This window comes from Ostrea edulis, chromosome 6 (assembly GCF_947568905.1).
Source record: "Ostrea edulis chromosome 6, xbOstEdul1.1, whole genome shotgun sequence".
Lineage (NCBI taxonomy): Eukaryota > Metazoa > Mollusca > Bivalvia > Ostreida > Ostreidae > Ostrea > Ostrea edulis.
The window spans coordinates 13,167,446-13,189,401 of record NC_079169.1 but is presented as its reverse complement, the minus strand read 5'-3'; the positions used below and the strand labels follow the sequence as shown (position 1 = coordinate 13,189,401).

At 34.6% G+C, this 21,956-nt stretch overlaps 1 protein-coding gene across 2 annotated transcripts in view; it reads left to right on the top strand.

Annotated features, from left to right (window-relative positions):
- LOC130047151 (UDP-N-acetylhexosamine pyrophosphorylase-like) overlaps positions 1–21,956 on the top strand; it is a 25,647-nt gene extending 3,691 nt beyond the window's left edge. Inside the window, exons 3-11 of one of the 2 annotated variants that reach the window (XM_056141570.1) lie at positions 2,107–2,311; positions 3,256–3,431; positions 4,326–4,498; positions 5,982–6,175; positions 6,534–6,683; positions 8,080–8,265; positions 17,954–17,989; positions 18,672–18,741; positions 20,189–21,956. In XM_056141570.1, coding sequence (XP_055997545.1) covers positions 2,107–2,311; positions 3,256–3,431; positions 4,326–4,498; positions 5,982–6,175; positions 6,534–6,683; positions 8,080–8,265; positions 17,954–17,989; positions 18,672–18,741; positions 20,189–20,290 — 1,292 coding nt within the window. In that variant the 3' untranslated portion in view covers positions 20,291–21,956. The remainder of the gene's footprint in view (positions 1–2,106; positions 2,312–3,255; positions 3,432–4,325; positions 4,499–5,981; positions 6,176–6,533; positions 6,684–8,079; positions 8,266–17,953; positions 17,990–18,671; positions 18,742–20,188) is intronic. The other variant, XM_056141571.1, reaches the window with a different exon arrangement.

Below are 21,956 nucleotides of genomic sequence, written 5' to 3'. Positions count from 1 at the left end.
TGTTTCATATATGTATTTAAAAACGATTCTCAGAACAAATAATTCCATGAAACAAAAAGATGAAAGTGTGAGTGATATCAAGATGTTATACATACACAATACAGCATTTAAGTAAATGATGTCATAACGAGAGACATGGCTACTCTATGGGAAATTTTAAGGGAAAAGCTTCAACCTCTTCCAGGCTGCAGTGAGAGCCCTATCTCACACAGGTAACAATGAGGGAAAGGAGAATCCTTTAGTGATTGTAATGTATATATTTCTCCAGTTAATGACACAAGACAGACAAGAAACTGGCTACATTATGTACTACCTGTAGTACCACCTGACCTTTGTAGGGTGTTGGATTTTAATGACATATTTTACTGGCTTACCTGGGGCCGGCTGGGCTGTCCAGATTTATGTGTAAGTTGTGGGTGGGTGTAAGTAAACATGGCTATCAGGGAACTTACACTCTGACTGTTTGCAAAAGGTCTTCATTTCACATCATGTTAGAAGCAGATAAGTGAAATTTACTGCTCCACAAACATGACATTCATAAGCTAGCTGGAACCTGTACTATGAGATCTAACTGCAGGACTCTGATATCAATATGAATAGAGAAAAGTGTCATTTTAACAATTGTCCTCTGGCATGGAGGAATCTAAATGAATTGGTAATCATAAATTATGTATGTTATACACGAAGAATGAATAAAATATTGTTTAAACTAAATGAAGTCATTGATGCATTCCATGTACTGAAATTATATATTCATTGCAATATTATTAGCTATGTTAATTATATTTATATAGTTTTATTTGTATCATATGCACATCTTGTTGAAGCACAGACTAGCAGGGAGTTGTTTGAATATTCTGCCTAAGAATATTTTTTTTATTTTTTTTTTATTTCACTCAATTGACATACATTTGCACAGAAGTAAATACAAAAGAATATGAATATATTGTAAATTTTTTCAAAGTTTTCATGTTATGGAGATGATTGTAGAATGATAAAGTATTGAAAATGAATATGATTGTAAACCATTTACGTCCATTCAAATTTTAATATGATGTTGGGAATTTTCTGAGCTCCGGCTATTCTGCCACTATAATAAATTAGATACTTTAATTCACAATGTGTGCGGTACTAATTATTAACTTTTATATTGTATGATAGATGAGGTACTTTTATGTTGTATGAATGATAGATGAGGTACTTTATAAATGTGTGATCAGGGGTGTGATTTTTCCTCTTTTCAGAGGAAATCCTCTGATTTGCTAAATTTTTGAAAGAATGAAACACTCTGGATTTGATCTAAAGTGGCAGAAAATGATATTTTTCCAGGTAGGGTGGGGGTGTTTTCCTCCCTTTTTGACCAGTTTTCCTCTGATTTCTGAGGAATTCAGTCACATCCCTGTATGATAGATGAGGTACTTTTATATTGTATGATAGATGAGGTACTTTTATATTGTATGATAGATGAGGTACTTTTATATTTTATGATAGATGAGGTTCTTTATATTGTATGATAGATGAGGTTCTTTATATTGTATGATAGATGAGGTACTTTTATATTATATGATAGATGAGGTACTTTTATATTATATGATAGATGAGGTTCTTTATATTGTATGATAGATGAGGTACTTTTATATTATATGATAGATGAGGTACTTTTATATTGTATGATAGATGAGGTACTTTTATATTGTATGATAGATGAGGTACTTTTATATTGTATGATAGATGAGTACTTTTATATTATATGATAGATGAGGTACTTTTATATTGTATGATAGATGAGGTACTTTTATATTGTATGATAGATGAGGTACTTTTATATTATATGATAGATGAGGTACTTTTATATTGTATGATAGATGAGGTACTTTTATATTGTATGATAGGTTGTGTACTTTTATATTGTTTGATAGATGAGGTACTTTTATATTGTATGATATATGAGGTACTTTTATATTGTATGATAGATGAGGTTCTTTTATATTTTATGATAGATGAGGTACTTTTATGATATATTCTGATCTCATTACTAGGTATATGCAGACTCCGTTTCTATAATTATTTATGGCACACATCAAATTCTCTGTTTCCATTGATCAGGTCTGACAGAGATCGGGGAGAGTCGGGTGGCTGTTCTCCTGTTGGCTGGGGGGCAGGGTACCAGGTTAGGTGTGCCATACCCTAAAGGCATGTACAATGTTGGACTGCCATCGGGAAAGACATTGTACCAGATACAGGCTGAGAGGCTCCTGAAACTCCAGAGACTCGGGGAGTCTGTTACAGGGAACAGCTGTAAAATACCATGGTGAGAAAGATGCTGGGCTGTCACTAGTTTTCCATTGCTTACTGTGCTTCCTGCTTTTGTCAAACCTTGTAATCAAGTGATTAATGCGTACAGTGTTTATAATCATCAAGAAAGAATGCAGACATTAGTGTCTCCACAAAATTACATCATCCAAGCTGCATTTCCTTTATGTACGTGTATACAAAACCACAAAATTTGATGTCAAATGAAAGTAGAGGTAACCATGGTATTTTGAAAAATATTGTCTGTTTTGATGTGTTTTCCTTCTCCTGACCGAATAACAAAAAACAACCCGACTGAATTTTAATTGGTAGCCTCCGAGAAGAGATCATATTTAACATTCTGGAATCTTCTCATCCTGCCAACACCAGTTTTAGTTTTACATCAGCAACTACGGTACTTTATCATTGATGACCGACACTAAATTCACAATGACTTCAGATGTTAAGAACAAGACCCAAGTGCCAGCAAAACAATGCAGTGTTGAATGAAATTTGAAAGTTTAGCAAAATTTCAAAAAATTCTTTCATAAAATCCCTACTAGTCTACCTACCATACTTAAAATGCTGGACAGGAGAGGGCATGCAAGCGAACAATTATTCAAAGGTGGTCTCATCTACATTAAAGTAACACAGAGATAACAACAGTCTGTTCCCAGTGATTGAAGAGTTTAAATGTCAGTAATATACCTGTTTGTGGTACATCTGTGGAAATTCTCAGTGCAACAGACAAAAACTTGCTGCTGAATGTAGCATGACATTAGTAAAGTATATCCTCAGAGGCTGGATTTGCATGTTTGTCATGTTTGATTTTAGAATAAGGACCCCAAAACAAGTAATACCTGTACAAATGTTTGATTTTAGAATAAGGACCCCAAAACAAGTAATACCTGTACAAATGTTTGAAATGTAGAAGGTACTGGAAAAATGCTTTTTCACTGTCAGGTACATCATGACCAGTGAACACACCAAGCAGTCGACTCAGGATTTCTTTCAAGAACATAAATACTTTGGCCTACAGGAAGACGATGTAGTCCTTTTTGAACAGAACCTCCTTCCATGTATAGGATTTGATGGGAAAATCATTTTAGAAAAACCTTACAAAATGGCTTTAGCTCCAGGTAAATTTACAAAGTAGTTCTAGTCTAGATAATGCACCCCACTAAACCTTACAAAGTGGTTCTAGTCTAGATAATGCACCCCACTAAACCTTACAAAGTGGTTCTAGTCTACATAATGCACTCCACTAAACCTTACAAAGTGATTCTAGTCTACATAATGTACTCCACTAAACCTTACAAAGTGGTTCTAGTCTACATAATGCGCTCCACTAAACCTTACAAAGTGGTTCTAGTCTACATAATGCACTCCACTAAACCTTACAAAGTGGTTCTAGTCTACATAATGCACTCCACTAAACCTTACAAAGTGGTTCTAGTCTACATAATGCACTCCACTAAACCTTACAAAGTGGTTCTAGTCTAGATGATGCACTCCACTAAACCTTACAAAGTGGTTCTAGTCTACATAATGTACTCCACTAAACCTTACAAAGTGGTTCTAGTCTACATAATGCACTCCACTAAACCTTACAAAGTGGTTCTAGTCTACATAATGCACTCCACTAAACCTTACAAAGTGGTTCTAGTCTACATAATGTACTCCACTAAACCTTACAAAGTGGTTCTAGTCTACATAATGCACTCCACTAAACCTTACAAAGTGTTTCTAGTCTAGATGATGCACTCCACTAAACCTTACAAAGTGGTTCTAGTCTACATAATGCACTCCACTAAACCTTACAAAGTGGTTCTAGTCTACATAATGCACTCCACTTTTAATGATTCCACAATACTTGTGAAAAGAAGTTTCATTTATCTTTCAAGACCTGCAAAATCTGCTTGACCATGATAAAGAAAGTGCTTTAAATTTCTATATATCTATTAGTCTCAATCTTTCAAAACTTTTATGATTTTGTTGATAATTTGACTGGGATTATTTTTTATTATTGACAGATGGCAATGGAGGACTGTACAGAGCCCTGCATCACAGTGGCGTACTGAAGGATATGGAAAGTCGGGGAATCAAATACATCCACGTCTACTGTGTAGACAATATACTGGTCAAGATGGCGGACCCTGTCTTTATAGGATTCTGTATCAGCAAGGGAGCAAACTGCGGGGCAAAAGTATGAAGGGAGTTGACAATGTTCAAATTTTGGAATGAAATACTTCATTTTCCTTGTATACCAAAGCTCATTAGATGTGTTATGGTAAGGTGCAGTCTGTCCGCACCTTTTGTGAGGTATAAACAATACTAATAACACTAGGATCATCAAACTGGGTACATCTGTTCCCAATCATTAGAGGAAGAAGCTTAATATTGTTTTTCAAGGTCAATATAGAATTTGCGTAGATAATTTTATAGGCAAACAACAAGATAGAAACAATACTAATAAGATTAAAATAAAGGTTGATAAACTTGCATATTCAGCCATCATCTAGACGTGTTTTATTCTGGAAGTGTGCAGTGTTTCTGAATTTTTTATTTTTTTTTTTTTTGTCCATCTGTTTTATGTGTGTTCACACATCAGCACTTTATGGGAAGAATAAGAAAAAGTTGATAAGGCTAGGATAATCAAACTTGGTATAAGTGTTCCCCGTGGTTTTGTTGCCAAGTATATTTTGTAAAATAATAATTATGCTTTTCAAATTGTACTTTATTAATTTAAAAGTAAAATCAATTTGATATTCAACAAAGTCAGCTTACAACTTAAAATACTCTCTGATGTTAGAGAATGTGTGGAGCAGTCAGGACCATTTTTTAATCATTGAGTAATTTATCTGCATCTTATTTTACTGAATATACTTCACTGACGTAATTTGCAGCTTGAACAATACTGCTGTTTACTGAAGCAAATTCTAAGGACACTTGATACAAACAAATGTATGCATGAATTGATATATATATCTTTTGGCTTTGTTTATAAAAAAAAAATAAGGGACTTGTAAATTTTCTATGATATTCAGAAGACCTGGTTGTAAATTTTCTATGATATTCAGAAGATGGGTTGTAAATTTTCTATGATGTTCAGAATACTTGGTTAAAATTTATTACTCCTCCCTATACAACTCTATATACAAATTAATTTTACACACTGTTTTGGACTTTAATTGAGAAACCATGTTGATAAATTACATTCCATACAGTGAATTGTGTTCATTTCATTTATAAAAACATAAAAAATTTGTTTTATTTTTGAAAAAAGTTTGTAGCATGTGTAGTTGAAAGTGCTGATGCAAATGTCAATTCTACAAGAACTGTAGAGGGTATACACTAAAATAAATCATATCATAACACACATACATGTACCATAACACATTTTCATGAAATGAACAAAATCTGGAATATGTTTTAAAAGTTGCTCGTTGAATCACCATTTGAATTTTGTCCTGTGTAAAGGGAGGTAACTGAATTTTTTCTTATATATTTTTAGATAGATGTCTGTGTTAAGGACCACTGTATTTAAGAATTGTCATTTACATTAATTCTGAATGGTTCCATAACAAATTGTAAATTAAAAAAACCTAATGATTTATTGAATCTTTGAGCTGTTCAGAGATCGTGTAAACATTACCATCTTTTCATGCTAATGTCTACAATTCTCCCAGGTTGTTGAGAAAGCCTTTCCCACAGAGGCTGTTGGTGTGGTATGTAAAGTGGAGGGAAAATACCAAGTGGTAGAATACAGCGAGATCACACTGAAGACGGCTGAAAAACGAGATTCCAATGGCAGACTGGTGTTCAATGCTGGCAACATCTGTAACCACTTCTTTACTCTGGACTTCCTGAAATTCGTGTCAGAGTAAGAACAATAGGGACTGAGGATTTGGTTCTTGTCAAAGATTATTAGAATTACTTACTGTATACCAGGTCATTTTGATGTGGGGAATATTCTGTAAATTTTTCTCAAAAAGTTGAAAATCGTAGCACTTTATCTTTTTATGCAGTTTCATTTAACAAGTGGGTGTAATAGAAATTTTGGCATTTTCATTTTCGGCAAGTTTTTGTCACCTGCCAAAAATGCCAATATTCCCAGCACACCAAAGTTACCCAATATAGGTATAAACAGCAGTGCAATGTTAGGATCAGATAAGAGATTCTGAAGACTTGAAGCATCATGTTGCTATGAGATTAATTTACATATACAACTGTTTTTGCAGGCCTTCACAAGAAAGACAACTGAAGCATCATGTTGCTAAGAAGAAAATCCCGCATGTTAATGATAAGGACTTTCGAGTGACCACTAAGCCGGACTCTCCCAATGGCATTAAAATGGAAAAATTTGTATTTGATGTTTTCCATTTTGCAACGTAAGTTTCAAACTGAGTTTTTAGGTCACCTTAGTAACTTCTTGATAACTACCAGTCCAATTCTTTTCAAATTTGGTATGAAGCATCTTTGGGACAATGGGGTACATGAATTGTAAATTTAAGGACTCCAGCACCCCTGGGGCCTTAGGGGTGAGGCAAAAACTGCCCAAGGTTGACCAATTTTCAAAAATCTTGTCAAGAACCACATATGTGTAAGAAAAAGTAAATGCATGTTGATGTAGAGCAGGAAGGCCTCTACCAAAATTGTAAATTTCATGATCCATGGTCATATAGAGCTAGCGCGATTCACAGAATTTGCCTCAAATCCAAATCTGTTCATATTAAACGTGAACAGCTCAAAAGTGCTGTTCATTTCTTAAATGCACTTGTGAGGGCATTGAAGTTGTAAGAACACATCTTGTTTTATATGCTTTTGCTGAATGTTAAAACTCAGCTTAGATATTCAGAACAGGAAATGTTTTCTAGATTTCATAGCCCTTGGGAGTAGTGATAATTTTTCACTAGTACTCAGGTGACTGATAAGGCCTGTGGGTCTCTTGTATAAATTACTGATACATTTACTGGATCTCACAATGTAAGTATCAAACAGAGTTATATAGATTACTGATACATTTACTGGATTTCACAATGTTAAATGTCAAACTGAGTTATATAGATTACTGATACATTTACTGGATTTCACAACGTTAAATGTCAAACTGAGTATATAGATTACTGATACATTTACTGGATCTCACAACGTTAGCATCAAACTCATTAAATTATAGTTTTTAATTTACATTTAAAGTGACATTTGAAGACTAAGTGTAAACTCTCATTTGTAAATAAACAGTATATAAAGTTTTATTAATACTATGTTGTACTTGATATCAAATTTGGATCAACATTCATCATATTCCGTTTAAATATAGGGTTTCTTGATGAAAACTATGTGACTTTAGTTTTTTGTCAGTCATTGAACTTTTAATCCTGCCCTTTACAATAAGAAATACTCTGTTCATACAATGGTATAACAAATCATTCTCTAGAAATTTGTTAAAATTTGTACGACAGAGCCATGAGATTACATCACTGGACTAATGTAATTTTCTTTTTCACCAATATTCATTTTACTTCCTTGGGTATGTATATTTTGAATCCCTATCGTTTATTACTAATAATGCATTGTTTACCTGATAAACATGCATGGATTAAATATATATACATTCCTTGAATGTTTTTGCATGATTTTCTATTTGTCCTGCATGTTTGTCATCCTCCTTTTATGTTGCTGTTTGACATGTTTCTATTCTGACATGTTGCTATTTTGACATTCTTGATGTCTCTTTTCTTGTTCCCCTTGTTTTGTTTGTGGTTCTCTCTTTCAATGTGACAGGAGTTTTGCTGTGTGGGAGGTTATCCGAGAGGATGAGTTTGCTCCCCTGAAAAATGCAGACACTGCTGATAAGGACACGCCCACTACCTGTCGCCGTGCTCTGCTTAATCTCCATCATCGTTACCTACTGGCCGCAGGGGCAGAGTTTGTAGACAAAGATGGGAACAATATTCCCCACATTCCCAGGTATTTAGTGTTCTCTAAGTGTAAATACTGAGCAGCTTTAGTTTTAATACTATACATTATCTAGTTTCTTAAGTTATAAAATACTTGTATGTTCATTCTTTAAAATGTTTTTGCACAATTTATTTTAACATTGTTTGAGTTATTGCACGTATTGTTTGTGAAACTCTACGGAGACTATTTTTATTTGAATCTGTACACATTTCTACAATGGCATGCATATTGCATGTTACAGATATGCACAGTATCCTGAATACATGTCAAGCATATGCTATTTGATATTGTTGTAATCCCAGTTATTGTCTTTTTAAGAACAATCCTGGATGACCCCCCCCCCCCCCCCCCCCCCCCCCACACACACACACACACACAATTTTTTTTCTTAAAAAGGAGTTTCAATGGAAATTTCTAATCTTTACCTGCTAACCTTGTATAGAAATCTGAGTTCCTATTGTCAAAGTTAAATGTAAAAGGCCAAGGTCATAAGGGGGAATTCTGTAACTCATCAAGATTTTGTATGTACATGTACTTTGTATTTGATTTCCAGAACAATTTCATCCATGGATCCAATTTTCATCAAAGATCTGGTTTCTGATCATTTTTGAAGTTATTTTCATAATAAGTGAAAAGAATTGTTTTAATTTTCCTGCCCTTGAACAGATGTACAAGATTCATATCCAATTTCTATCAAACTTATTGGAATGCCAACTATCTTTTCAATATAGAATTGCATGATGATGTCCCTATACATGATTTTGAAATTCGTATAAAAAAGATTGAAATCTCTGAAAATTCCTAAATGCCCATAATGTCAAGAAAATTGCTGCCCACATTTTGGAGCTTTTTATTGAATATCATGTTAGAATTTTGTGATTTTACCTTTCTAAAACACTACTATTTTGATAAATAAACGTGAACACTGCAATGAAATGCCAGAAATGGAATAAGTGAAATCCCTGATCATCGAGGTGTTCATAAGTGATACTCTAATCACCCATGTCAAATTAATTGTATTCTATACAAAACAAATTGATTGCTCCTATAACAGCTGACAGACTCTTTGTTATACAACTAACTCACAGTTAACCTAACTACAGACAGACTCTCCATTATACAACTAACTCACAGTTAACCTAACTACAGACAGACTCTCCATTATACAACTAACTCACAGTTAACCTAACTACAGACAGAAACTCTCTCCATTATACAACTAACACACAGTTAACCTAACTACAGACAGACTCTCCATTATACAACTAACTCACAGTTAACCTAACTACAGACAGACTCTCCATTATACAACTAACACACAGTTAACCTAACTACAGACAGAAACTCTCTCCATTATACAACTAACACACAGTTAACCTAACTACAGACAGACTCTCCATTATACAACTAACTCACAGTTAACCTAACTACAGACAGAAACTCTCTCCATTATACAACTAACACACAGTTAACCTAACTACAGACAGAAACTCTCTCCATTATACAACTAACACACAGTTAACCTAACTACAGACAGAAACTCTCTCCATTATACAACTAACTCACAGTTAACCTAACTACAGACAGATTCTCCATTATACAACTAACTCACAGTTAACCTAACTACAGACAGACTCTTCATTATACAACTAACACACAGTTAACCTAACTGCAGACAGACTCTTCATTATACAACTAACTCACAGTTAACCTAACTACAGACAGAAACTCTCTCCATTATACAACTAACACACAGTTAACCTAACTACAGACAGAAACTCTCTCCATTATACAACTAACACACAGTTAACCTAACTGCAGACAGACTCTTCATTATACAACTAACTCACAGTTAACCTAACTACAGACAGAAACTCTCTCCATTATACAACTAACACACAGTTAACCTAACTACAGACAGAAACTCTCTCCATTATACAACTAACACACAGTTAACCAAACTGCAGACAGACTCTTCATTATACAACTAACTCACAGTTAACCTAACTACAGACAGACTCTCCATTATACAACTAACACACAGTTAACCTAACTACAGACAGAATCTCCATTATACAACTAACTCACAGTTAACCTAACTACAGACAGACTCTCCATTATACAACTAACTCACAGTTAACCTAACTGCAGACAGACTCTCCATTATACAACTAACACACAGTTAACCTAACTACAGACAGACTCTCCATTATACAACTAACTCACAGTTAACCTAACTACAGACAGATTCTCCATTATACAACTAACTCACAGTTAACCTAACTACAGACAGACTCTTCATTATACAACTAACACACAGTTAACCTAACTGCAGACAGACTCTTCATTATACAACTAACTCACAGTTAACCTAACTACAGACAGAAACTCTCTCCATTATACAACTAACACACAGTTAACCTAACTACAGACAGAAACTCTCTCCATTATACAACTAACACACAGTTAACCAAACTGCAGACAGACTCTTCATTATACAACTAACTCACAGTTAACCTAACTACAGACAGAAACTCTCTCCATTATACAACTAACACACAGTTAACCTAACTACAGACAGAAACTCTCTCCATTATACAACTAACACACAGTTAACCTAACTACAGACAGAATCTCCATTATACAACTAACACACAGTTAACCTAACTACAGACAGAATCTCCATTATACAACTAACTCACAGTTAACCTAACTACAGACAGACTCTCCATTATACAACTAACTCACAGTTAACCGTAACTACAGACAGACTCTCCATTATACAACTAACACACAGTTAACCTAACTACAGACAGACTCTCCATTATACAACTAACTCACAGTTAACCTAACTACAGACAGACTCTCTCCATTATACAACTAACTCACAGTTAACCTAACTACAGACAGATTCTCCATTATACAACTAACTCACAGTTAACCTAACTGCAGACAGAAACTCTCTCCATTATACAACTAACTCACAGTTAACCTAACTACAGACAGAAACTCTCTCCATTATACAACTAACACACAGTTAACCAAACTACAGACAGATTCTCCATTATACAACTAACTCACAGTTAACATAACTGCAGACAGACTCTCCATTATACAACTAACACACAGTTAACCTAACTACAGACAGACTCTCCATTATACAACTAACACACAGTTAACCTAACTACAGACAGAATCTCCATTATACAACTAACTCACAGTTAACCTAACTACAGACAGACTCTCCATTATACAACTAACTCACAGTTAACCTAACTGCAGACAGACTCTCCATTATACAACTAACACACAGTTAACTTAACTACAGACAGACTCTCCATTATACAACTAACTCACAGTTAACCTAACTACAGACAGACTCTCCATTATACAACTAACTCACAGTTAACCTAACTACAGACAGACTCTTCATTATACAACTAACTCACAGTTAACCTAACTACAGACAGAAACTCTCTCCATTATACAACTAACACACAGTTAACCTAACTACAGACAGAAACTCTCTCCATTATACATCTAACACACAATTAACCTAACTACAGACAGAAACTCTCTCCATTATACAACTAACACACAGTTAACCTAACTACAGACAGACTCTTCATTATACAACTAACTCACAGTTAACCTAACTACAGACAGAAACTCTCTCCATTATACAACTAACACACAGTTAACCTAACTACAGACAGAAACTCTCTCCATTATACATCTAACACACAATTAACCAAACTGCAGACAGAAACTCTCTCCATTATACAACTAACTCGCAGTTAACCTAACTACAGACAGAAACTCTCTCCATTATACAACTAACTCACAGTTAACCTAACTACAGACAGACTCTCCATTATACAACTAACACACAGTTAACCTAACTACAGACAGAATCTCCATTATACAACTAACTCACAGTTAACCTAACTACAGACAGACTCTCCATTATACAACTAACTCACAGTTAACCTAACTGCAGACAGACTCTCCATTATACAACTAACACACAGTTAACCTAACTACAGACAGAATCTCCATTATACAACTAACTCACAGTTAACCTAACTACAGACAGACTCTCCATTATACAACTAACTCACAGTTAACCTAACTGCAGACAGACTCTCCATTATACAACTAACACACAGTTAACTTAACTACAGACAGACTCTCCATTATACAACTAACTCACAGTTAACCTAACTACAGACAGACTCTCCATTATACAACTAACTCACAGTTAACCAAACTACAGACAGACTCTTCATTATACAACTAACTCACAGTTAACCTAACTACAGACAGAAACTCTCTCCATTATACAACTAACACACAGTTAACCTAACTACAGACAGAAACTCTCTCCATTATACATCTAACACACAATTAACCTAACTACAGACAGAAACTCTCTCCATTATACAACTAACACACAGTTAACCTAACTACAGACAGACTCTTCATTATACAACTAACTCACAGTTAACCTAACTACAGACAGAAACTCTCTCCATTATACAACTAACACACAGTTAACCTAACTACAGACAGAAACTCTCTCCATTATACATCTAACACACAATTAACCAAACTGCAGACAGAAACTCTCTCCATTATACAACTAACTCACAGTTAACCTAACTACAGACAGAAACTCTCTCCATTATACAACTAACACACAGTTAACCAAACTACAGACAGAAACTCTCTCCATTATACAACTAACACACAGTTAACCTAACTACAGACAGAATCTCCATTATACAACTAACACACAGTTAACCTAACTACAGACAGAATCTCCATTATACAACTAACTCACAGTTAACCTAACTACAGACAGACTCTCCATTATACAACTAACTCACAGTTAACCCTAACTACAGACAGACTCTCCATTATACAACTAACACACAGTTAACCTAACTACAGACAGACTCTCCATTATACAACTAACTCACAGTTAACCTAACTACAGACAGACTCTCTCCATTATACAACTAACTCACAGTTAACCTAACTACAGACAGATTCTCCATTATACAACTAACTCACAGTTAACCTAACTGCAGACAGAAACTCTCTCCATTATACAACTAACTCACAGTTAACCTAACTACAGACAGAAACTCTCTCCATTATACAACTAACACACAGTTAACCAAACTACAGACAGACTCTCTATTATACAACTAACTCACAGTTAACTTAACTGCAGACAGACTCTCCATTATACAACTAACACACAGTTAACCTAACTACAGACAGACTCTCCATTATACAACTAACACACAGTTAACCTAACTACAGACAGAATCTCCATTATACAACTAACTCACAGTTAACCTAACTACAGACAGACTCTCCATTATACAACTAACTCACAGTTAACCAAACTACAGACAGAAACTCTCTCCATTATACAACTAACACACAGTTAACCTAACTACAGACAGAAACTCTCTCCATTATACAACTAACTCACAGTTAACCTAACTACAGACAGACTCTCCATTATACAACTAACACACAGTTAACCTAACTACAGACAGAAACTCTCTCCATTATACAACTAACTCGCAGTTAACCTAACTACAGACAGAAACTCTCTCCATTATACAACTAACTCACAGTTAACCTAACTACAGACAGACTCTCCATTATACAACTAACACACAGTTAACCTAACTACAGACAGAATCTCCATTATACAACTAACTCACAGTTAACCTAACTACAGACAGACTCTCCATTATACAACTAACTCACAGTTAACCTAACTGCAGACAGACTCTCCATTATACAACTAACACACAGTTAACCTAACTACAGACAGAATCTCCATTATACAACTAACTCACAGTTAACCTAACTACAGACAGACTCTCCATTATACAACTAACTCACAGTTAACCTAACTGCAGACAGACTCTCCATTATACAACTAACACACAGTTAACTTAACTACAGACAGACTCTCCATTATACAACTAACTCACAGTTAACCTAACTACAGACAGACTCTCCATTATACAACTAACTCACAGTTAACCAAACTACAGACAGACTCTTCATTATACAACTAACTCACAGTTAACCTAACTACAGACAGAAACTCTCTCCATTATACAACTAACACACAGTTAACCTAACTACAGACAGAAACTCTCTCCATTATACATCTAACACACAATTAACCTAACTACAGACAGAAACTCTCTCCATTATACAACTAACACACAGTTAACCTAACTACAGACAGACTCTTCATTATACAACTAACTCACAGTTAACCTAACTACAGACAGAAACTCTCTCCATTATACAACTAACACACAGTTAACCTAACTACAGACAGAAACTCTCTCCATTATACATCTAACACACAATTAACCAAACTGCAGACAGAAACTCTCTCCATTATACAACTAACTCACAGTTAACCTAACTACAGACAGAAACTCTCTCCATTATACAACTAACACACAGTTAACCAAACTACAGACAGAAACTCTCTCCATTATACAACTAACACACAGTTAACCTAACTACAGACAGAATCTCCATTATACAACTAACACACAGTTAACCTAACTACAGACAGAATCTCCATTATACAACTAACTCACAGTTAACCTAACTACAGACAGACTCTCCATTATACAACTAACTCACAGTTAACCCTAACTACAGACAGACTCTCCATTATACAACTAACACACAGTTAACCTAACTACAGACAGACTCTCCATTATACAACTAACACACAGTTAACCTAACTACAGACAGAATCTCCATTATACAACTAACTCACAGTTAACCTAACTACAGACAGACTCTCCATTATACAACTAACTCACAGTTAACTTAACTACAGACAGACTCTCCATTATACAACTAACTCACAGTTAACCTAACTACAGACAGACTCTCCATTATACAACTAACTCACAGTTAACCAAACTACAGACAGAAACTCTCTCCATTATACAACTAACACACAGTTAACCTAACTACAGACAGAAACTCTCTCCATTATACAACTAACTCACAGTTAACCTAACTACAGACAGACTCTCCATTATACAACTAACACACAGTTAACCTAACTACAGACAGAAACTCTCTCCATTATACAACTAACTCGCAGTTAACCTAACTACAGACAGAAACTCTCTCCATTATACAACTAACTCACAGTTAACCTAACTACAGACAGACTCTCCATTATACAACTAACACACAGTTAACCTAACTACAGACAGAATCTCCATTATACAACTAACTCACAGTTAACCTAACTACAGACAGACTCTCCATTATACAACTAACTCACAGTTAACCTAACTGCAGACAGACTCTCCATTATACAACTAACACACAGTTAACCTAACTACAGACAGAATCTCCATTATACAACTAACTCACAGTTAACCTAACTACAGACAGACTCTCCATTATACAACTAACTCACAGTTAACCTAACTGCAGACAGACTCTCCATTATACAACTAACACACAGTTAACTTAACTACAGACAGACTCTCCATTATACAACTAACTCACAGTTAACCTAACTACAGACAGACTCTCCATTATACAACTAACTCACAGTTAACCAAACTACAGACAGACTCTTCATTATACAACTAACTCACAGTTAACCTAACTACAGACAGAAACTCTCTCCATTATACAACTAACACACAGTTAACCTAACTACAGACAGAAACTCTCTCCATTATACATCTAACACACAATTAACCTAACTACAGACAGAAACTCTCTCCATTATACAACTAACACACAGTTAACCTAACTACAGACAGACTCTTCATTATACAACTAACTCACAGTTAACCTAACTACAGACAGAAACTCTCTCCATTATACAACTAACACACAGTTAACCTAACTACAGACAGAAACTCTCTCCATTATACATCTATCACACAATTAACCAAACTGCAGACAGAAACTCTCTCCATTATACAACTAACTCACAGTTAACCTAACTACAGACAGAAACTCTCTCCATTATACAACTAACACACAGTTAACCAAACTACAGACAGAAACTCTCTCCATTATACAACTAACACACAGTTAACCTAACTACAGACAGAATCTCCATTATACAACTAACACACAGTTAACCTAACTACAGACAGAATCTCCATTATACAACTAACTCACAGTTAACCTAACTACAGACAGACTCTCCATTATACAACTAACTCACAGTTAACCCTAACTACAGACAGACTCTCCATTATACAACTAACACACAGTTAACCTAACTACAGACAGACTCTCCATTATACAACTAACTCACAGTTAACCTAACTACAGACAGACTCTCTCCATTATACAACTAACTCACAGTTAACCTAACTACAGACAGATTCTCCATTATACAACTAACTCACAGTTAACCTAACTGCAGACAGAAACTCTCTCCATTATACAACTAACTCACAGTTAACCTAACTACAGACAGAAACTCTCTCCATTATACAACTAACACACAGTTAACCAAACTACAGACAGACTCTCTATTATACAACTAACTCACAGTTAACTTAACTGCAGACAGACTCTCCATTATACAACTAACACACAGTTAACCTAACTACAGACAGACTCTCCATTATACAACTAACACACAGTTAACCTAACTACAGACAGAATCTCCATTATACAACTAACTCACAGTTAACCTAACTACAGACAGACTCTCCATTATACAACTAACTCACAGTTAACCTAACTGCAGACAGACTCTCCATTATACAACTAACACACAGTTAACTTAACTACAGACAGACTCTCCATTATACAACTAACTCACAGTTAACCTAACTACAGACAGACTCTCCATTATACAACTAACTCACAGTTAACCAAACTACAGACAGACTCTTCATTATACAACTAACTCACAGTTAACCTAACTACAGACAGAAACTCTCTCCATTATACAACTAACACACAGTTAACCTAACTACAGACAGAAACTCTCTCCATTATACATCTAACACACAATTAACCTAACTACAGACAGAAACTCTCTCCATTATACAACTAACACACAGTTAACCTAACTACAGACAGAAACTCTCTCCATTATACAACTAACACACAGTTAACCTAACTACAGACAGAAACTCTCTCCATTATACAACTAACTCGCAGTTAACCTAACTACAGACAGAAACTCTCTCCATTATACAACTAACTCACAGTTAACCTAACTACAGACAGACTCTCCATTATACAACTAACACACAGTTAACCTAACTACAGACAGAATCTCCATTATACAACTAACTCAGTTAACCTAACTACAGACAGACTCTCCATTATACAACTAACTCACAGTTAACCTAACTGCAGACAGACTCTCCATTATACAACTAACACACAGTTAACCTAACTACAGACAGACTCTCCATTATACAACTAACTCACAGTTAACCTAACTACAGACAGAAACTCTCTCCATTATACAACTAACACACAGTTAACCTAACTACAGACAGAATCTCCATTATACAACTAACTCACAGTTAACCCTAACTACAGACAGAAACTCTCTCCATTATACAACTAACACACAGTTAACCTAACTGCATGGTCATTGTGTGCATGATTCAAGTTTGTTGTTTGTTAACAGCCAGAAGAAAGCAGAAGAAAAAGGGGGCGGAAATGGGTTTGTATCTAGTTCAACTTTTAATTGTAATCATATATACAGTTTTGTGCTTTGAATATTATGACAGATTGAAGCTTACTGCAGATTTTAAATGCTAATTTCCCCCATTGAAATTCTTTTATACAGTTTGTATAAATGTAGAAATTAAAACTTCTAAATTTTAAGATTACAGGTGAAAGGTTTCCAAGGATAAATTAATATAATTCGTATAATTTTCAAAAAAAACAAAATTTCGGGTGAATCTTTTTCACCAAGTTTATATAGTGTATGTGTACTTATTTTAGAATTGGATGCATTCAGAGATGGTGCATTGGTTGATCCATCGATTCTGTTATATATAGTAATGGATAATGAAATTTTCATATTTGTAGCGCAACTATGAATTAACACACAAAATAAAAATTTATGTTTCATTGTTATTTCGGATTTCAAACATTTCAGTTGAGCATCACTGAAGAGACATTATTTGTCGAAATGCGCATCAAAATTGATACCGTATAAGTTTTACAATATGAATTAAAAAATGAAAATAAGATATGAATCCAGCTTAAACAAGAACACGTACAGTAATACATTTACCAGCGTTTCTTACTTACGACATGAGGTAAATGGTTGATTTTATAAGTGTGATTTCTTAACGTGATTTTTATTTCTCACATTCATTTTCAACTTTAATTTGCAGTCAAAAAGGAGAAGATGAAGCTTTGTTTGTAGAGAGCGAGATCTCGCCTCTCGTGTCGTACGCAGGAGAGGTAGGAAGCATAAACTCTATCACTTCTCTAGCTTGTCACTATTTTACTTTGCTGAAATACTCACCATATATATAATGGACATTTAGCTTGTCACAGTTTTACTTTGCTGAAATACTCATCATATATACAATGGACATTTACAAGTTCTCGCATGTTTTAAAACAGAGGGTCAATTGAGTTTAATTCATGAACAGTACATAAACTGTTTCTTCATTACCGCAAGATTACACATGAAAGCTTCATTTAATATAGAAGGCAGATTTAAATCACCAGAAAGGACTACAGAAGACATGGGGTCTTACCTTAAACATCTTATTCTAAGATATAAATCACAAATACATGCATACAGTAGACCTGTTACTCCTTAGAACCACGATAGGATCCAGGGTCTGTAACAGCTGTTTATTATAGGCTAGTGTTGTCCCACTGGGAGGGGGGGGGGTAGCTTCCGAAATAACTCTGGGATATACCAGAGAGCTACTGACCCACCAATCTGAAAACCTTTAATTTACAGCATAACTTCTTATGCACACAATTTAGGTCATATATTGCCATTTTCTTATTTTTGAATCGAGGTCATTTTGGAAAGGTCAAGTCACTCAGAACATATACCTTATATAAGTAAAAAGTTATTTATTTCAACAGTTTTTGAACAGATATTGATCATATATCACACAAGTATGTAATATTGAGCAAATGGATTTAAGACAAAGGTCATTTTGTAAAGGTCAAGATCACTCAGAACATCTACCTTATATATGAAAAAAATACTTCATTTCAACAATATTTCAACAGTTATTAATCTTTTGGACCAAAGCCTCTCAAGGTCATTTTGGAAAGGTCAAGATCACAGACTGTGGTTGAAATTGACAGTGGTTGTTGAAAGAATGTTGATAAATGTATCAAGTTAACATCCACAAAAGACGAAGGTTTTGACCGGAAATGCTCACAAGCTAAAGAGTTGCAACCCCCATCTTCCCATGTGAATTTTAATGAAACAGTTCAAAGGGCAGTGATTTTAAGGTGGTTCACTACACCCTGAAATAGTTTCTCAAATCAGTACAAATTGATTTAACCATAAAAGATGTGATGATATATAATACGTATATTTGCCAAAAAGGCAGAAAATATGCAAATTTGGATAAAAACATGATTTTCAAAAATTTATTTCAACATATATGAACAAAAGACTGGCGGCTTTGAACTCAGGATCTGCGGTTCACCAGCCCAATGCTTTTACCACTGAGCTACGATGTTAGACAAACAAATCGATCAATGCAAATACTTTCACAAACATTTAAATCGCCATCTTGTGATTTAGTGTGATAAAGAGTATGAGCTTTAGTGTAGTGAGCTACCTTAAAGAGCAGTGAGTCAATTTCTACATCTGTAATATACTAGGCGATAGGGAACATTCAATGTGGCTGAACTTGATCTCATTTTTCAGGGTCTGAACAAGCTAGTGGAGGGGCGAAAGTTCGTAAGTCCGGTGTACCTTAGTCAGGACTTCACCATGGACAAGCCAGAGATAGTGGAGGGCGAGTGGTAGTGACACAGGAAACATGCCCAACTGGAGGGGGTGTTGCCACGAACAAACCAGTCCCAGTGGTGTTTTACATGACATATAGAGGTGGCAGGCAATGGGCGGGTCTTATTGCCATGTCTAATCTGGACGCCAACCTTATTTTTACTCTTGTCTGTTCTTTCTATAACATTTCTTTATTATGCAAGTGCTTTTATTTATTCTAATGCAAATATATGGCAGCTAATGTATGTCAGTACATTTATTAGTGTCTATTGTATGTCGCTTATTGTTCCAGAGAACTCTAGTTCAACATCAATTCTTTAAATCCTCTTCAGGCAGATATTATAAAGTTCTATAAATAATTTTACATAAACCATTAAACTTAAGTCTCGCTGCTAAATCTGCCCTTACCAACATGGCAAGACTACGGAAATACAGACTCACGGAACACAAGTGTTATTCAGTACAATGACAAGTGCTTAGTAGTTTTTTCTTTGACATTATATATTATATAGATCTAGGACAGCCAACATATTGCAAGGCTTAAGAGTGCTAACAGTATTGACGGTGTGAATAGAAATTTTTAAGTTACGTTTACTGTTTTAATTCATTTCCAATGCTTTGTGCAAATCTGTTCCCGGAACTTTGTTGACAGTCCTGTATAGTAAATGTTCACAATAACACTATAGTCTTTGAGATTGCTTATAGTCAACACAGCTGGCCATAATTACAATGATCATTTATTTTTGTGCAAGCATTTATTGAAGCTAGTATTCTGACAGACTTCTTTATAAAAAATGCAGAGACTGTCTGTAAAAATTGCTTTCATTGCAATCAAATACGTGTACAAAATATTTTTCCGGTATTCATCAAATATCATCACAATGAACAGATACAATTTCCACTATCATATAGTTCTGTATGTTATATAATAATGCGATCAGAAACAATGTCCGCTGTCATATAATTCTGTATGTTATAGAATAACGCGATCAGAGACAATGTCTGCTGTCATATAATTCTGTATGTTATAGAATAACACAATCAGAAACAATGTCTGCTGTCATATAATTCTGTATGTTATAGAATAACACAATCAGAAACAATGTCTGCTGTCATATAATTCTGTATGTTATAGAATAACACAATCAGAGACAATGTCTGCTGTCATATAATTCTGTATATTATAGAATAACGCGATCATAAACAATGTCTGCTGTCATATAACTCTGTATGTTATAGAATAACGCGATCAGAGACAATGTCAGTTATTGTATGATTTTTTGTATGTTATAGAATAACACGATCAGAGACAATGTCCGCTATCGTATAGTTTTTAATGTTACTTGTATAGGATGATCACATGACAGTGTATATTAGGAACTAATGATCTAACATCGGATTTCCTCATTTGTTAACAGAAATGAAAAATCACACATACACCAATCATGTAAGAACTACTTATTTTAGTTGGTTGTTTTATATTTTTGACTGATAGTTTGTTTATTAATCTTTTTTTTTTTTTTGTGTCTGTATTACAGTATGTTACAGAGAAATGATGGACTAAGTTTTACAACTATCATGAATAGAAATGTATTATGAAATTATGTTTTTGCAATATTAGTTTTCAATGTTTAACTTGTATTTATTGAAACACAATCAAATGTGGGAATAAAATGTAGACTTAAAA